General features: G+C 51.6%; 2 protein-coding genes across 3 annotated transcripts in view; both read left to right on the top strand.

Moving 5' to 3' along the window:
• The window catches only part of LOC134677907 (acetyl-CoA carboxylase), a 140409-nt gene extending 130188 nt beyond the window's left edge, over nt 1-10221 (top strand). The window contains exons 49-50 of one of the 2 annotated variants that reach the window (XM_063536353.1): nt 7003-7143; nt 7993-10221. In XM_063536353.1, the coding sequence (XP_063392423.1) occupies nt 7003-7143; nt 7993-8058 (207 nt within the window). In that variant the 3' untranslated portion in view covers nt 8059-10221. The remainder of the gene's footprint in view (nt 1-7002; nt 7144-7992) is intronic. The other variant, XM_063536352.1, reaches the window with a different exon arrangement.
• Nucleotides 10222-13540: 3319 nt separating this feature from the next.
• Nucleotides 13541-15210, top strand: LOC134677832 (glucose-1-phosphatase-like). Its single transcript, XM_063536259.1, has one exon. It carries the CDS (start codon nt 13861-13863, stop codon nt 15031-15033), a length of 1173 nt encoding a protein of 390 aa, XP_063392329.1. The 5' UTR covers nt 13541-13860; the 3' UTR covers nt 15034-15210.
• The last annotated feature ends 3726 nt before the right edge of the window (nt 15211-18936 follow it).

Below are 18936 nucleotides of genomic sequence, written 5' to 3'. Positions count from 1 at the left end.
AGCAGGAGGTGCGCGTGCAGGCGGCGGCGCGCGCGGCGGCCGAGGACATGGACCAGGGCGCGGCGGCCGCCACGCTGCGGCGCTGGTTCACCGAGGACCAGGGCGAGACGCAGGTATGTACTGGCGTCTCCGGCGGCTGCTGCTGCAGAACCAGCAGGAGGTGCGCGTGCAGGCGGCGGCGCGCGCGGCGGCCGAGGACATGGACCAGGGCGCGGCGGCCGCCACGCTGCGGCGCTGGTTCACCGAGGACCAGGGCGAGACGCAGGTATGTACTGGCGTCTCCGGCGGCTGCTGCTGCAGAACCAGCAGGAGGTGCGCGTGCAGGCGGCGGCGCGCGCGGCGGCCGAGGACATGGACCAGGGCGCGGCGGCCGCCACGCTGCGGCGCTGGTTCACCGAGGACCAGGGCGAGACGCAGGTATGTACTGGCGTCTCCGGCGGCTGCTGCTGCAGAACCAGCAGGAGGTGCGCGTGCAGGCGGCGGCGCGCGCGGCGGCCGAGGACATGGACCAGGGCGCGGCGGCCGCCACGCTGCGGCGCTGGTTCACCGAGGACCAGGGCGAGACGCAGGTATGTACTGGCGTCTCCGGCGGCTGCTGCTGCAGAACCAGCAGGAGGTGCGCGTGCAGGCGGCGGCGCGCGCGGCGGCCGAGGACATGGACCAGGGCGCGGCGGCCGCCACGCTGCGGCGCTGGTTCACCGAGGACCAGGGCGAGACGCAGGTATGTACTGGCGTCTCCGGCGGCTGCTGCTGCAGAACCAGCAGGAGGTGCGCGTGCAGGCGGCGGCGCGCGCGGCGGCCGAGGACATGGACCAGGGCGCGGCGGCCGCCACGCTGCGGCGCTGGTTCACCGAGGACCAGGGCGAGACGCAGGTATGTACTGGCGTCTCCGGCGGCTGCTGCTGCAGAACCAGCAGGAGGTGCGCGTGCAGGCGGCGGCGCGCGCGGCGGCCGAGGACATGGACCAGGGCGCGGCGGCCGCCACGCTGCGGCGCTGGTTCACCGAGGACCAGGGCGAGACGCAGGTATGTACTGGCGTCTCCGGCGGCTGCTGCTGCAGAACCAGCAGGAGGTGCGCGTGCAGGCGGCGGCGCGCGCGGCGGCCGAGGACATGGACCAGGGCGCGGCGGCCGCCACGCTGCGGCGCTGGTTCACCGAGGACCAGGGCGAGACGCAGGTATGTACTGGCGTCTCCGGCGGCTGCTGCTGCAGAACCAGCAGGAGGTGCGCGTGCAGGCGGCGGCGCGCGCGGCGGCCGAGGACATGGACCAGGGCGCGGCGGCCGCCACGCTGCGGCGCTGGTTCACCGAGGACCAGGGCGAGACGCAGGTATGTACTGGCGTCTCCGGCGGCTGCTGCTGCAGAACCAGCAGGAGGTGCGCGTGCAGGCGGCGGCGCGCGCGGCGGCCGAGGACATGGACCAGGGCGCGGCGGCCGCCACGCTGCGGCGCTGGTTCACCGAGGACCAGGGCGAGACGCAGGTATGTACTGGCGTCTCCGGCGGCTGCTGCTGCAGAACCAGCAGGAGGTGCGCGTGCAGGCGGCGGCGCGCGCGGCGGCCGAGGACATGGACCAGGGCGCGGCGGCCGCCACGCTGCGGCGCTGGTTCACCGAGGACCAGGGCGAGACGCAGGTATGTACTGGCGTCTCCGGCGGCTGCTGCTGCAGAACCAGCAGGAGGTGCGCGTGCAGGCGGCGGCGCGCGCGGCGGCCGAGGACATGGACCAGGGCGCGGCGGCCGCCACGCTGCGGCGCTGGTTCACCGAGGACCAGGGCGAGACGCAGGTATGTACTGGCGTCTCCGGCGGCTGCTGCTGCAGAACCAGCAGGAGGTGCGCGTGCAGGCGGCGGCGCGCGCGGCGGCCGAGGACATGGACCAGGGCGCGGCGGCCGCCACGCTGCGGCGCTGGTTCACCGAGGACCAGGGCGAGACGCAGGTATGTACTGGCGTCTCCGGCGGCTGCTGCTGCAGAACCAGCAGGAGGTGCGCGTGCAGGCGGCGGCGCGCGCGGCGGCCGAGGACATGGACCAGGGCGCGGCGGCCGCCACGCTGCGGCGCTGGTTCACCGAGGACCAGGGCGAGACGCAGGTATGTACTGGCGTCTCCGGCGGCTGCTGCTGCAGAACCAGCAGGAGGTGCGCGTGCAGGCGGCGGCGCGCGCGGCGGCCGAGGACATGGACCAGGGCGCGGCGGCCGCCACGCTGCGGCGCTGGTTCACCGAGGACCAGGGCGAGACGCAGGTATGTACTGGCGTCTCCGGCGGCTGCTGCTGCAGAACCAGCAGGAGGTGCGCGTGCAGGCGGCGGCGCGCGCGGCGGCCGAGGACATGGACCAGGGCGCGGCGGCCGCCACGCTGCGGCGCTGGTTCACCGAGGACCAGGGCGAGACGCAGGTATGTACTGGCGTCTCCGGCGGCTGCTGCTGCAGAACCAGCAGGAGGTGCGCGTGCAGGCGGCGGCGCGCGCGGCGGCCGAGGACATGGACCAGGGCGCGGCGGCCGCCACGCTGCGGCGCTGGTTCACCGAGGACCAGGGCGAGACGCAGGTATGTACTGGCGTCTCCGGCGGCTGCTGCTGCAGAACCAGCAGGAGGTGCGCGTGCAGGCGGCGGCGCGCGCGGCGGCCGAGGACATGGACCAGGGCGCGGCGGCCGCCACGCTGCGGCGCTGGTTCACCGAGGACCAGGGCGAGACGCAGGTATGTACTGGCGTCTCCGGCGGCTGCTGCTGCAGAACCAGCAGGAGGTGCGCGTGCAGGCGGCGGCGCGCGCGGCGGCCGAGGACATGGACCAGGGCGCGGCGGCCGCCACGCTGCGGCGCTGGTTCACCGAGGACCAGGGCGAGACGCAGGTATGTACTGGCGTCTCCGGCGGCTGCTGCTGCAGAACCAGCAGGAGGTGCGCGTGCAGGCGGCGGCGCGCGCGGCGGCCGAGGACATGGACCAGGGCGCGGCGGCCGCCACGCTGCGGCGCTGGTTCACCGAGGACCAGGGCGAGACGCAGGTATGTACTGGCGTCTCCGGCGGCTGCTGCTGCAGAACCAGCAGGAGGTGCGCGTGCAGGCGGCGGCGCGCGCGGCGGCCGAGGACATGGACCAGGGCGCGGCGGCCGCCACGCTGCGGCGCTGGTTCACCGAGGACCAGGGCGAGACGCAGGTATGTACTGGCGTCTCCGGCGGCTGCTGCTGCAGAACCAGCAGGAGGTGCGCGTGCAGGCGGCGGCGCGCGCGGCGGCCGAGGACATGGACCAGGGCGCGGCGGCCGCCACGCTGCGGCGCTGGTTCACCGAGGACCAGGGCGAGACGCAGGTATGTACTGGCGTCTCCGGCGGCTGCTGCTGCAGAACCAGCAGGAGGTGCGCGTGCAGGCGGCGGCGCGCGCGGCGGCCGAGGACATGGACCAGGGCGCGGCGGCCGCCACGCTGCGGCGCTGGTTCACCGAGGACCAGGGCGAGACGCAGGTATGTACTGGCGTCTCCGGCGGCTGCTGCTGCAGAACCAGCAGGAGGTGCGCGTGCAGGCGGCGGCGCGCGCGGCGGCCGAGGACATGGACCAGGGCGCGGCGGCCGCCACGCTGCGGCGCTGGTTCACCGAGGACCAGGGCGAGACGCAGGTATGTACTGGCGTCTCCGGCGGCTGCTGCTGCAGAACCAGCAGGAGGTGCGCGTGCAGGCGGCGGCGCGCGCGGCGGCCGAGGACATGGACCAGGGCGCGGCGGCCGCCACGCTGCGGCGCTGGTTCACCGAGGACCAGGGCGAGACGCAGGTATGTACTGGCGTCTCCGGCGGCTGCTGCTGCAGAACCAGCAGGAGGTGCGCGTGCAGGCGGCGGCGCGCGCGGCGGCCGAGGACATGGACCAGGGCGCGGCGGCCGCCACGCTGCGGCGCTGGTTCACCGAGGACCAGGGCGAGACGCAGGTATGTACTGGCGTCTCCGGCGGCTGCTGCTGCAGAACCAGCAGGAGGTGCGCGTGCAGGCGGCGGCGCGCGCGGCGGCCGAGGACATGGACCAGGGCGCGGCGGCCGCCACGCTGCGGCGCTGGTTCACCGAGGACCAGGGCGAGACGCAGGTATGTACTGGCGTCTCCGGCGGCTGCTGCTGCAGAACCAGCAGGAGGTGCGCGTGCAGGCGGCGGCGCGCGCGGCGGCCGAGGACATGGACCAGGGCGCGGCGGCCGCCACGCTGCGGCGCTGGTTCACCGAGGACCAGGGCGAGACGCAGGTATGTACTGGCGTCTCCGGCGGCTGCTGCTGCAGAACCAGCAGGAGGTGCGCGTGCAGGCGGCGGCGCGCGCGGCGGCCGAGGACATGGACCAGGGCGCGGCGGCCGCCACGCTGCGGCGCTGGTTCACCGAGGACCAGGGCGAGACGCAGGTATGTACTGGCGTCTCCGGCGGCTGCTGCTGCAGAACCAGCAGGAGGTGCGCGTGCAGGCGGCGGCGCGCGCGGCGGCCGAGGACATGGACCAGGGCGCGGCGGCCGCCACGCTGCGGCGCTGGTTCACCGAGGACCAGGGCGAGACGCAGGTATGTACTGGCGTCTCCGGCGGCTGCTGCTGCAGAACCAGCAGGAGGTGCGCGTGCAGGCGGCGGCGCGCGCGGCGGCCGAGGACATGGACCAGGGCGCGGCGGCCGCCACGCTGCGGCGCTGGTTCACCGAGGACCAGGGCGAGACGCAGGTATGTACTGGCGTCTCCGGCGGCTGCTGCTGCAGAACCAGCAGGAGGTGCGCGTGCAGGCGGCGGCGCGCGCGGCGGCCGAGGACATGGACCAGGGCGCGGCGGCCGCCACGCTGCGGCGCTGGTTCACCGAGGACCAGGGCGAGACGCAGGTATGTACTGGCGTCTCCGGCGGCTGCTGCTGCAGAACCAGCAGGAGGTGCGCGTGCAGGCGGCGGCGCGCGCGGCGGCCGAGGACATGGACCAGGGCGCGGCGGCCGCCACGCTGCGGCGCTGGTTCACCGAGGACCAGGGCGAGACGCAGGTATGTACTGGCGTCTCCGGCGGCTGCTGCTGCAGAACCAGCAGGAGGTGCGCGTGCAGGCGGCGGCGCGCGCGGCGGCCGAGGACATGGACCAGGGCGCGGCGGCCGCCACGCTGCGGCGCTGGTTCACCGAGGACCAGGGCGAGACGCAGGTATGTACTGGCGTCTCCGGCGGCTGCTGCTGCAGAACCAGCAGGAGGTGCGCGTGCAGGCGGCGGCGCGCGCGGCGGCCGAGGACATGGACCAGGGCGCGGCGGCCGCCACGCTGCGGCGCTGGTTCACCGAGGACCAGGGCGAGACGCAGGTATGTACTGGCGTCTCCGGCGGCTGCTGCTGCAGAACCAGCAGGAGGTGCGCGTGCAGGCGGCGGCGCGCGCGGCGGCCGAGGACATGGACCAGGGCGCGGCGGCCGCCACGCTGCGGCGCTGGTTCACCGAGGACCAGGGCGAGACGCAGGTATGTACTGGCGTCTCCGGCGGCTGCTGCTGCAGAACCAGCAGGAGGTGCGCGTGCAGGCGGCGGCGCGCGCGGCGGCCGAGGACATGGACCAGGGCGCGGCGGCCGCCACGCTGCGGCGCTGGTTCACCGAGGACCAGGGCGAGACGCAGGTATGTACTGGCGTCTCCGGCGGCTGCTGCTGCAGAACCAGCAGGAGGTGCGCGTGCAGGCGGCGGCGCGCGCGGCGGCCGAGGACATGGACCAGGGCGCGGCGGCCGCCACGCTGCGGCGCTGGTTCACCGAGGACCAGGGCGAGACGCAGGTATGTACTGGCGTCTCCGGCGGCTGCTGCTGCAGAACCAGCAGGAGGTGCGCGTGCAGGCGGCGGCGCGCGCGGCGGCCGAGGACATGGACCAGGGCGCGGCGGCCGCCACGCTGCGGCGCTGGTTCACCGAGGACCAGGGCGAGACGCAGGTATGTACTGGCGTCTCCGGCGGCTGCTGCTGCAGAACCAGCAGGAGGTGCGCGTGCAGGCGGCGGCGCGCGCGGCGGCCGAGGACATGGACCAGGGCGCGGCGGCCGCCACGCTGCGGCGCTGGTTCACCGAGGACCAGGGCGAGACGCAGGTATGTACTGGCGTCTCCGGCGGCTGCTGCTGCAGAACCAGCAGGAGGTGCGCGTGCAGGCGGCGGCGCGCGCGGCGGCCGAGGACATGGACCAGGGCGCGGCGGCCGCCACGCTGCGGCGCTGGTTCACCGAGGACCAGGGCGAGACGCAGGTATGTACTGGCGTCTCCGGCGGCTGCTGCTGCAGAACCAGCAGGAGGTGCGCGTGCAGGCGGCGGCGCGCGCGGCGGCCGAGGACATGGACCAGGGCGCGGCGGCCGCCACGCTGCGGCGCTGGTTCACCGAGGACCAGGGCGAGACGCAGGTATGTACTGGCGTCTCCGGCGGCTGCTGCTGCAGAACCAGCAGGAGGTGCGCGTGCAGGCGGCGGCGCGCGCGGCGGCCGAGGACATGGACCAGGGCGCGGCGGCCGCCACGCTGCGGCGCTGGTTCACCGAGGACCAGGGCGAGACACAGGTACCGGCCTCTGGCCTCTTTAACACTTTACCAGTTTGTGGGATATATATTTCCCACATACGGCACTTTAAACATGTGTTGTATTTTCGACTATAGTCGCACCAATAAAAGTCTGCAGCGGATTTGATAGCCCGCGCAGCGTAAGTGTTATTTATACGTCATCATTTCATAGAAGTTTGATGTTTAAAATGACACTTGCACTGCGTGGTCTATCAAAATCGCTGCAGACTTTTTACGGTCTGATTCTAGTAAGACTGACATTTGATTGTAATTTTTGAAATGTCGGCCTGGTAAAGGGTTAAGGCCCCGTGGACTCAAGTCATTCTCTCACTCTTACTGAGAGTACGAGTGAGCGTGACGGCTGTGCGTGCCTGAAAGACTTTTATTTTTAGCTTTTGTGCAAAAAGTAAATAAAAATTAAGGTGCGCTTTGTGATTTTCGACGATTATAATGATATGACGCTTGCTTGCATTAAATTGCTAAATGGTAACCCGTTTATTTTCAGTCCCACCAATGGGAGCGCGACAACGAAGCTGTATCCAAATGGTTCGAGGCCCAAACGGCCGACGACAACTCCGTACTCGAGAGGAACCTGCGCGCCATCAAACAGGACTCTGTCATGAATGCCGTCAATCACCTCGTTATGGTAAGTCTACCGCTATCATCATCATCTCAGCCATAAGACGTCCACTGCTGAACATAGGCCTCCCCCTTATGGGGGGTGAATGCCATAATCGCCACGCTTGGCAGGCGGGTTGGCGATCGCAGTCGAGTACACCGAATTTGAGGGACGCTGCTGCCCGTCCACCGGTGGTCTTGGACGTAGTTTAAGGACATACCCGGGTCCTTTAAGGACATACCCGGGTCCTATCATCATCATATCAGCCTTTTATCGCCCACTGCTGAGCATAGGCCTCTCTTCAAGTACTCCACTTATCTCGGTCCTGAGCCAATCTCATCCAGAAGTGACCCGCAATCTTGCGAAAGCCGTCCACCCAAAGAGCCAACGGAACGGAAGTCTACTACAGCACAGAATAAGTAATAATACAGTAATAAGTAGCGGTACAGAAAGGAAACTTCCTTGAAAACCGAAGTTTGACAGCGGTTCAGGGGCGAATCATGCTGTCCCTTTCTGTATGGCACCTATCCCTTTCGGCTAATTAGGGTTGTGAAAATTCAAGTAATTATCTTCTCTGTGGTCGTGCACGCAAAGGGACATCAAGTTGTCAAGTCAATATAATTATGTGCGTCAGATAGGGATAAAAACAGGCAGGTCAATGTATGAAATTCTTTGTGCTAAGCGTCCTTTCTATAGAAGCCTTTAGCTGAGGGAATATATTTCCCACCTAGTTTGAACTTTAATTCTAAGTGATAGGGTTCAATTTTGGGTTAACTTAAAGCAGAGGGAATATATTTCCCATCTGACTTTGAACTTTATTTCTAAGTGACAGGGTTAAATGTTGGGTTAAAAAACTTAAAATATTTTTTTTTACAGGAACTCACGCCATCCCAGCGAGCCGAGTTCATCAGAAAACTAACGGCTTTAGAAATGGAGCAATAGAATAATTATACCGGTAGATAGAACAAATTATATTTAAAGCCATAGGCGCCATATCACTCAACCCGCTCACTGCCCGGGGACCCACAGCACTGAAAGTGTTAATATTAATGTTAAAACGTAAAAGGGGGTTACAGAAAAAATGGTACCGTTTACTTTTTTTCGAAAAACCTTCAATTTTTGGGTTATATAGACCCAGAATCACGAGTACTATTGAATGGGACAAAGAAAAAAAGTGCCCCCAGTTTTTCCTACAAATTTTGGGTGTCAGTTTTGTAACGATCCATACAAAATGTATGTGAAAATGCGTTACATAACTGATATTTTTTTTGGGGCACATTTTTATTCTTTTAGAAATCGATAGTCCACGTGATTGAGTAGAAATAATCCAAAAGTTGATGGATTTTCGAAAAAACGAAATGGTATACTTTCAGATATGACTGACCTGTTTCTATGCAGATGGGGCTAGTTATCTCTGCAGTGCACTGTAAATCACTTATTTTGTATAGGGTTTGTTATTTATTGTTATTATTTAAGCCCTCAGTTGTAAAAAGCAATATTTATTCTTAAAAATGTTACCTTTTTTTACATTATAATGATAGGATAAATAATTGCATGTAATACTCATGCTTTTTACAGAACATCTGGTGCTCCATTACGCCACCCCGTGCTATAATAAGCACATTACGTAACTACTTCGAAAATTTAAAGGGCCATATGTACTGTAAAACGTTATACGATACACGTGCGAATGGGTAATATGCTATTTTTCGCACTTGTATCGTAAATAACTATTATAACGGCTCAAAACAAAATACAAGGCCTTCATACAAAATCTGGTACACAATATCAACAGTATATAATTTTGGCTGAATTTTGATTAATTCTGTTTTCCAATTAGTATGCACTGTGTGAGTGTAGATTTTTATTAGTTTTAGATTTAGGTCCGTCCTATTCAGACTTAAAGTCTTTAAAAAGGTGTTTTAAGGATTATTCTAAGAAACAACCGTTTACCAATAAAATGGAAAAACTAAAACAGCGTTTAAAAAAACTACAGTAAGGGGTTTTTGGGTAAGAGGAGTATAAACAATATTTTTATGTTTATCTAGTTGTTGGTATAACTCGAGTCCGTAGAGCAGTGTTGGGCAAAGTACGGCCCGCGGGCCAAGTGCGGCCCGCGAATGGATTTATCTGGCCCGCCGCCGGTCATTTAAAAATATGTATAATGTGGCCAGCAATATAATAAAAATATTTTTTTGCTGTAAATCTGGCCCTCCTCTGAAATTCCTTCAAGTTTTGGCCCCTCATGAAGAAAGTTTGCCCACCACTGCCGTACAGTCTAAATTTGAAGAACTTGACTAGTTTTTACGAGACTGCGCTAATTAGGGGCTGTTCATAAATTACGTTATCTATTTTTGACGATTTTTGAAAAAGAAAAAGAGAGATGAAAGTTCTTTGAAAAGGTCTGAAGTGTCAACAAATAATGAATTCGACTCGACACGAACTTAAGAATATAAGATCATAGTAAGATTATTTTTAAGTTTCGGCTTAATCAATCAAATTATTTATTAGTCTGTTAAAAACAGTCGAGACTCAAAGCAGACTCAAAGGACTCGAGTGTTAACCCTTTACCAGGTTGACAGTTCAAAAATGACGATCGAATGTCTATCTTACTCGTCGAAAATAGAAAACATGTTTGAAGTCCCGTATGTGGGAGATATATATCCCTTAGCCTGGTAAAGGGTTAACCAACACGTAACCAAGGGTTAGAGTAGTGTATATAGATATGAACAAAATACATTATCACCTATATTGTACTATTTATAATAAGTGAGGGTATAAACCAAAAATATTATATAAACGTGACGTTATCTATGAAAAGGGACCTTATTGCCGATGGCACTTACGCCATTATTAATGATGCTCCGATATAAATACAATGCCGCGCGACGCTGTGCGGCGTAAGCGCCATCGACAATAAGGCCCCTTTTCATAGATAACGCCCCAAATTTGTTTTAATCTCACATTCACCCTGTAGAAGGTACAAATTTTACATTCCTATAAATTAAGCTTAGAATAAATTTAAAAGTGGGAAAATTACTGTGTGAGACTTGAACTCACGGCATCTTCATTTCACACCTTCTGGGCGAGCTCGCTCCATCTTAGGGCCCCCCCACATCTAGCGTCTTTCGAGCGTCAGCGTCTACAACTCTATGGCCGCTGCTCGACGCAACGTCGACGCAACTGCGCATAGACACATATTTTCCATACCGCTGCGCTGACCAGACGCCGACGCTCGAAAGACGCTCGATGTGGGGGGGGGGGGGCGCTTAGGCCACGTCTACGCCTCGGCTAGTCTGTGGCCTTGAGCGACCCCATTCATAAAAAAAAAAATAGTACAAGTCTCACCCATGAAAGTAATTTTAGACTTTTAAATTTATTCTAAGCTTTATCGTTCGCAGACGTATCTGCTTGTTAAAAAATAAATTCCTATACATTATTATTTATATTTGTACTAGGCCTTTTTATACATAAAAGGTGCTAATATGTAATCACAATTTTGCAATTAAAATGAACAAACATTATGTATAATTGAGTTGGTTATTTTTATTTTGTATATATTTTCTGTTAACCTTTTCGACGCCGTGTCAAAACTGAGATTGAACTTTATGCATATGCCGCGTAGGTCTACGTTGCTCTGTGGTCTGTGACCGATTAATCGGTCTTTGGCGTTGAACCTGCGGTGAGGATATATCGGTCAATGGCGTCCAAAAGGTTAAACTGCGTCTCTGGCTCCCATTTTGATAAAATGTGGTTCGCATCTGTCAAAAGTTTCCATAGATGGCGCCATCATAGCTTGCCCCTTTTCAATGAGATTTGACTTAAAGGGCTGGCATCCGGGCCATAAAAATCCATTAAAAAAAACAAAACTTTGACACAATTCTAGTGATTGACAGGGCAAGCTATGGTGGCGCCGTCTGCTAAATATTTCGACCGGCCAACCCTATTATAGTTCGTTTTTTTAGCATTAGAAAGAAGGTAAGCGATCTTGACACGTCTTTTAATTGAAAAACGCTTTTTAAAAGTCAGTAACTATTACTTATGAAAGCGGAAGAATATAAATGATCTGATTCTAATGCTAAAAAAAATACGAAAATGTACGGAATTCAGTTCTATCAGAACATTAAATATTTAACAATATTTATGCTCGTAAGCACTAGCCATGACTCTTATGACAGGGTGCTAAGGTTTACATTTGCTAAATTTTCACTTTATTTGTCACTGATAAAACTGAAAAATTGTGGCGTTGTTGAAAAAAGGTACCTTATGGCGGTTGGCGCTTACGACAGTACCTAGCAGCGTATTCGTATCAAAGCGTCGTGAACAGTGTAAGCGCCAGCCGCCATGAGGTACCTTTTCCCGTGGAACGACACAAATGAGCTTCTACCATTTAGCAGGGTTCGGTTGTAGGAATTGTTAACTTATAAATATGTAGTTAGTAACTTATTTTTTATTTATAATTTGGGGTCCATTTCTATAATTATAAGAAATATGTCTGGGTATATTCTATTTCAAAATAATTGGGCCTTCTTTGGCGCAGGTACAGTTCAAAATGTGTCTTAATTCGTTGCCATAAGAGCTATGTGACATATTTTTGAGTGTGATGAGTGTACACATATTTTTACACTTGACCGCACCTTAAAAGTGTACATTTGCATAATATCATCTGCCCATCATGGTTTATTTGGTTTAAAATTATGTAAAAATAATATCAATTTAGTTAAATTATTTTTATCCCTTTCTTACAAATGCATAAGTCAATATGACGGATAAGGATAACGATTATTAGCCTAATTGAGGTTTGTGGCGCGTTTATGAATAAGGGCCAAGGGGGTTATTATTTATAGTATATTTTATGGCATGTAATTGTCGGTCGAAGCGAAGCCGAGGTCGACAAACATGTGATCCGAGGCTTTTTTATTATATACTGGCCAAGGTGTGAAAGTAAGTAAGTTCTGAAATTTGACGCTTTCCGGCCGGAGCATAGATAAATATTGACCTTACCTTCTAAGCAATAAGAGTCTAATTTGAATGACAGGCTTTGTAAATTATGTACATCTCGAATAATAGTTATAAGATGGACAGTTGGTATTGGTATTAAACTATCGTACAATTTTTAAGACATCTATTGCCAATAAGTGCTACAAGTTACTCTCGTAGCGCGTAGCCACGGTTTCGCCGTATGTAGCGCGTAGTCGCTACGAACAGTTGTACCCGACTGTCGGGTTTTTGGCCCTGAATGTGTTAAAACAGTTTTGAAATAGAATATAATCCTTAGTAAATATGTCGATCGCACGATGTCTATATGTTCGGACGTATCGTGTATGTGTATAGAGTCAGACCGTAAAAAGTCTGCAGCGATTTTGATAGCCCACGCAGTGCAAGTGTCATTTTAAACGTCAACCTTCTATGAAATTATGACGTATAAATAACACTTACGCTGCGTGGGCTATTAAATCCGCTGCAGACTTTTATTGGTGCGACTATAGCAATATAATTGTTTACGGTATGGCGGTCTTCACATTGAGGTGTGCGAGCGGGACGCTATATAGCGCCGTCTTGCTCGCACACCGCGACTGCGTATATCGCATATCGCGGGTATGCTTGTATAGGTGTTTGTTGGTTTATATGCATGAAGTTTCCAATAAAAGGCTGTTAAAAATACTGTTTTAATAAAAGCCCAAACCCTCGACCCTTTCTGAATAGGCACTTAGAGAAAGGACGCTTACCGCAAGGAAATTTCGTACATTGACACGCCCATGAATCTAGTAGGTATAAGTAACTGAACCAGACATGAGGGGTGGGGGGAAATGGCAGAACGGGATAGTCTTATGTATCTTTCAGTAGGAGTAGCGTCGAATGCGCTATTATTGTTTGCCCTTATCAGTCTCACGTTGTTTTTATTCCCCACCGTAAATTTAGTATGGATTATGGTGGGCAACAAATAAATTCGACCGATCATAGTGTCGCATTGCGTATGTTTTGTCCCTCACGTACGCACGCGTATAGAATAGCCATAGCACCAATAGCTATAGGATCCTACCGTCCATAAGCCCGCTCCACACTCGTGCGCGAATCGCGGCGCGAAGCCGCGAACGCGAGTCTGGAGTCGATTTCGCATATCAGCGAACTAGACTCCACACTCGCGTTCGCGGCTTCGCCCGCGATTCACGCGCATAGTCTGGAGGGGGCTTTATGCGTACGCACGGTGGGCAACTGTGATCTGACGAGAAGCCAAACATTTTTAGGAACAATTAAGGCACGTAACCCTACTTCTGTCCCACCCTTTAAAAAATGCTGCGCTTATGCTACCATCTATGGGCTTAAGTCATACCTGTGCGATGCAGATGGCAACACCACTAAAACTGTGTCAATGTCAATTACGTCAAACGTCAAATATGACAAATTGACAATTACTCGAAGTTTTGTTTTGAATGGTCAGGCAGGTCAGCTTCATTTATACAAAGTTTTTGAAGATTAAGTTTAAACCAGCAATGAAAATGCTCGCTAAGTGTTATATTATGAAGCTAAAGAAAGTCCAATTTACACAACTATGTAATGCTACAAAGATATTGTATAAATTTCGTAATAAGCAGATACAATTTGCAATTAATACAATTTCGTCATTAAGTTATGGATGAGGTCAAACTACTTGATGTATAAATATAGTATTCTACCTCCCACTTATCAATATTAGATAACATTCACAAACAAAGCTCTTTATTACTTCGTTCAAAACGTACAATGTTGGCTATTTTTGTACTTTCTGTTCTATTGGCGCAAACGGTGTCCGAAAAGTTAAAACTGGGAAGAGTGGTTATTTTAAGCAGACATAACGTGCGTTCACCATTATCGGAACATCTGGCTGAAATCACACCAAGACCATGGCCTCATTGGGACGAAAAAAGTGGCTATTTGACACCAAAAGGAGTATACTTGGAAGGTTTGATGGGCGATTTTTTTTCTAAATGGCTGCGGAACGAAGGGCTTTTGCCACAAGGATGTCCGGGAAAAGATGATGTGTTTGTCTATGCTAATTCAAAACAGAGGACCAAGGTTACAGCAAGAGCTTTTGTTTTGAAAGCTTTTCCAGAATGCAATATAACTGTTCATGTGGGTGAGAAAAGTGATCCAGTATTTTCGCCATTTGTTCATAATAATACAGACACATTTAAAAAAGAAGTTTTAGAAGACATGCAGCAAGTACTTGATTCGCTACATTTGAATGCATCATATGAATTATTAGAAAATATTCTTGATTATAAAGATTCTTATATATGTAAAACAAATCTTAAGTGTGACTTAGAGACGGACATGAATAAAATAAATGAGTTAACGGCAGGAAAAAAACCGACAGTGTCTGGACCATTGAAGATATGTAATACAGCAATAGATGCCTTTAAAATGGAGTATTACAATGGGTTTTCTTTACCCGATGTAGCTTGGGGCGAGTTAAACATCTCAAGGTGGGAAACGCTTTCAAAACTAACAGAAGGATACCATAATGTGATATTTAACTCTACAATGCTAGCAAAAGACATCGCTTTACCTCTTATGAAGTATATGAAGGATATCTTCACTAATAAAGATACAAAATTCACTTTGTTAATGGGACATGATGCTAATATATTAACGTTTGTAACCGGCATGAGATTCAAGCCTTACGTTTTGCCAAATCAGTATGAAAAGGCGCCTATAGGAGGAAAGATTGTGTTTCAAAAGTGGTTAAACTCAAATGGAGAGTATTTTTTGAAAATTCACTATGTATATGGTTCAACAAATCAGCTGAGACTCGGTTCAAAACTTAGTTTGATGAAACCTCCTCAGTTTAAAGTTCTGGAATTGGAAAACTGCCCGATTAACAATGAAGGTTTTTGTCCGTGGGACAGTTTTGAAAAGTTATTGAGAGAATTTTAATTTTTATAAACTCATAGTTTAGCCATATAGGGAGCGTGCATGAAATGAACTGAAGGGGGCAGCACAGGAGCTGTCAGATTTTTGGCGCGAGTCGTAAATGTGAAGTTTATACTTCTGATGTTAGCCCACAAGATGGCAGAACCTACTATGCACAAGAAAACGTACTAGAACGGTAGATGGCAGCACTTGCTTTGGCAATGTACATTTTTATGTTTCCGATTCAGACCACAAGGCAGGCAGACCGGCTAACGCGCACGGTCCATATAAGAACAATAAATAGAACATGTTAAAAATACTCATTTTAAAATAAAATACAACTCATCATTTTTTGTGTGACTGTTTTTACCTTACTATACATTTATAAATAACCTTGTACAGTTGCCATCACCAGGCGTGTCTCACTCCGCGATTTCGTCGCTTTGCTACAGGTAGCTAAAAGTACATCCATTCCACACCAATTTTGGGGTTTGCCATAAGCCGCGCGTGGCGCTGTCGCCACCTAGCGGCCATATCTGTGCTGATCGTAACAGACGCGTTTTGTTAGGGAGTGAGTCTTCTGTACTTAGTACTATTATTTATTCTGTGCCATCACAGAAAAAATATAGTTTCTCAAAGGACTGTCTCATTTCAATCATAGACAGAGATAATCATACTCTATCATTGTTATGTCATTCAGAGATTCGGGGCTTTGGTTGTTCAATACTTGCGCTATACCGGGTGTGGCCTGTAATTTTTAGTGTTCCGTACAAAACTTTGTTTACGGAACACTTATGGGATCACTTCGGTCTTGCAAATCAGTTAAATACGTTTTTCTCAGAGACCGTTTGACATAGATACCTAAAATTTGGAACAGTTATAGCAATTACCACCACTCATATTGTGAATAAGTCAAAACTGCTTATTTCTTATTAAAGGGGGAAATTTAGGGGGTTGAGAGGGGTAGGCTGAAACTTTTTTCATTTGTAAGAATCGTGTGGGGTACCATTAGAAAGCTCGCAAAAAATTGAGTCGATGGACAGATTTTGACTTCATTTTAGACTGCAATAGTTTCGTCAAAAAATGCATTTAAAGTTGCAAGTTTTCATACAAAAATTTTCACCTCTGTCCTGGCGATTTTCGCGAAAACTATAGCTAACAGGCAGCTGACCAGTCAATACCCAACTTAAAGAAGCATGGAGACGGCGGGAAAATTATCAGCTTAACTTTATCTTTATTCGTTTTTCAACTGCAGCTTGACCTTTGGTTGCTTAGGGCTAGCTAACTGATGCTTACACTGGTCAATTCATATTAGGCGAGAAACATCCTTAGTTAAAACTTTGGCATTGAAATTTATGACTTATGTCTTTGACACAAAGTTTAATTCTGCTTGCTTATTTTTGTGGGATATTTAATTTTATCTCAATAGCCTACTATAAGTATGAGAGAGATCTACAAAATACGACCTTATTATATTGCAAATAAGTTTCAATTTCGAACGGGCTTTCCGAGCAATGGACTAGGCATCTCAGAAATCTGAAAAATTCAAATTAAGAATTCCGTTCTTGACTGTCGTTGTGTTTTTTTTTCCACAATAGGACACATAGAGTTAGTAAGGCGTATAGAGATAATAAAGTCATTTAATATTTATGAACAGCTTTGGCCTCATGTATAGATTTTATTGAGAGTATCTGATTCGTCGAAACAATATACACAATATTCCTTTTCATTAAGTACCATTACATTTCTGTATTAATTGTATAATTATAAATTATAATTTATATTATAATTTATAATATATATTAATTATATTCAGTACTTATGTATATTTTTGAACGGATCGGTGAGCAACAAGATTCAGGGCTATAACCGCGAAAATAGAAGTTCGCAAATTGCGAGCATTTTTCTCTGTCACTCTAATTACGCCTTCATTGGAGTAAAAGAGAAAGATCCCCGCAAATTGCGAATTTCGGTTTACGCGGTAGCCCCTCAGTCCTGTTACGAGAAAATAATTTCGGAAGACATTAATAGTATATGACAGTTAAATATCACAGTTTTTAGAAACAAAGGTAAAATTGACGAAATATTTAAAGTAAGCCGATCTTGTTTTTTAGCAGTTCTAAATAATATTAAAGTCTATATATAGATGGTCAAGCAAATCTTGTCAGTAGAAAAAGGCGCGAAATTAAAATTTTCTATGAGACGCTATCCCTTCGCGCCTACATTTTTCAAATTTGCCGCCTTTTTCTACTGACAAGATCTGCTTGACCCAGTATATATGGCATAGAACTAGAAACAAAAACAAATAAAAAATAATAATGAGTTCAAAATTCAAATTGAAGGAGTATACATTTTAAGGTATTATAGGCCAAGCGCGCACCACGATATTAATTTTTGCGACACGATTTTAGAATCGCGCTGTAATATATCGCAGAAAATTCACTGCGCGCACTGCGATGAAAATGAAAAAGTCGACCAGTCGCTTGTCATGAAACGTGTCTTGCTGTATGACTTTGAGCATTTATAACACAAAGGTGATCCCCGTCTATTTCCATAATTAAATGGTCAACATCTAGCGTCTCATTTTGAGACTCTATTGGAGATGCAGGTGCCGAGATGTTGAGGTTTGGAGAGCGAAATGCCGACTGAGGTCCGGCCGGGGTGCGATTTTATTATCATAGTGCGCGCGGGGCCATACAACTCCGCATGCTGCAATTCACTTTGCGACAATCGCGTCGCGAACAATCGCGGAAAAATGTGACAAATCACAATTTTAAAATCGCTGCGATTTTTTTTTCGCATATGCACGCACTACCATATAAACACATACGTTGCATTTCTGCGACAAAATTATCGCAGGACAAAAAATCGTGGTGCGCGCTTGGCCTTACTCTAAATTATTATAATACATCAAGCATTCGCGAGATGCTCGACTTCGGTATTCAAACACAAAGCAATAGTACATAAGAATCTAACTAAATGCAAAGGCCGAAGGAGCGATTCGAAGATCCGAAGCGTCCGACAGACGCGCGCCTCCCGTAACTTTTCCAAGTATTTTTAAGTACAAGTGTCTAAGTCGCAAGATCCAAAGGCTGAAGTCGCATTGGCCCGAAAGCCCGAAGCATCCAGGAGGTCAGTTCTAAACACAGGTTTATGTCAATGCCAAACTGATGGTAGCCGTACCGCTCGCATCGTTACATTTTACAGAGGTTGTTTGCCTGTTTTTAGGATACCGTATTCAACTACACACACAGAACAATAGTACAAAGTGTCTAAGTGCGAAGGCCGAAGGCCGAGCTTTAGCAAAATGTCATCGCTTTAGCACAGAGCAATAGTACAAGTGTCTAAATGTGAAGGCCAAAGGCCGACCTCCGCGTAGCCCGAAGGCCCGAAGCGTCCAGGATGTCAGTGCTTTAACACAGAACAATAGTACAAGTGTCCAAATGCGAAGGCCGGAGGCCGAGCTCCGCGTAGGGCCGAAGGCCCGACGCCTGCAAGATGTCAGTGGTTAAACACAGAATTGACAGCCTGGACGCTTCGGGCCTTCGGCCCTACGCGGAGCTCGGCCTTCGGCCTTCGCATTTAGATACTTATACTATTGTTCTGTGTTTAAGTACTAACATCCTGGACGCTTCGGGCCTTCGGCCCCACGCGGAGCTCGGCCTTCGGCTTTCGCATTTAGACACTTGTACTATTGTTCTGTGTTAAAGCACTGACATCCTGGACGCTTCGGGCCTTCGGGCTACGCGGAGGTCGGCCTTTGGCCTTCACATTTAGACACTTGTACTATTGCTCTGTGCTAAAGCGATGACATTTTGCTAAAGCTCGGCCTTCGGCCTTCGCACTTAGACACTTTGTACTATTGTTCTGTGTGTGTAGTTGAATACGGTATCCTAAAAACAGGCAAACAACCTCTGTAAAATGTAA

Source organism: Cydia fagiglandana, chromosome 27 (genome assembly GCF_963556715.1).
Source record: "Cydia fagiglandana chromosome 27, ilCydFagi1.1, whole genome shotgun sequence".
NCBI lineage: Eukaryota > Metazoa > Arthropoda > Insecta > Lepidoptera > Tortricidae > Cydia > Cydia fagiglandana.
Note: the sequence above shows the minus strand (reverse complement) of the source record. Positions and strands in the feature narration are given on the sequence as shown.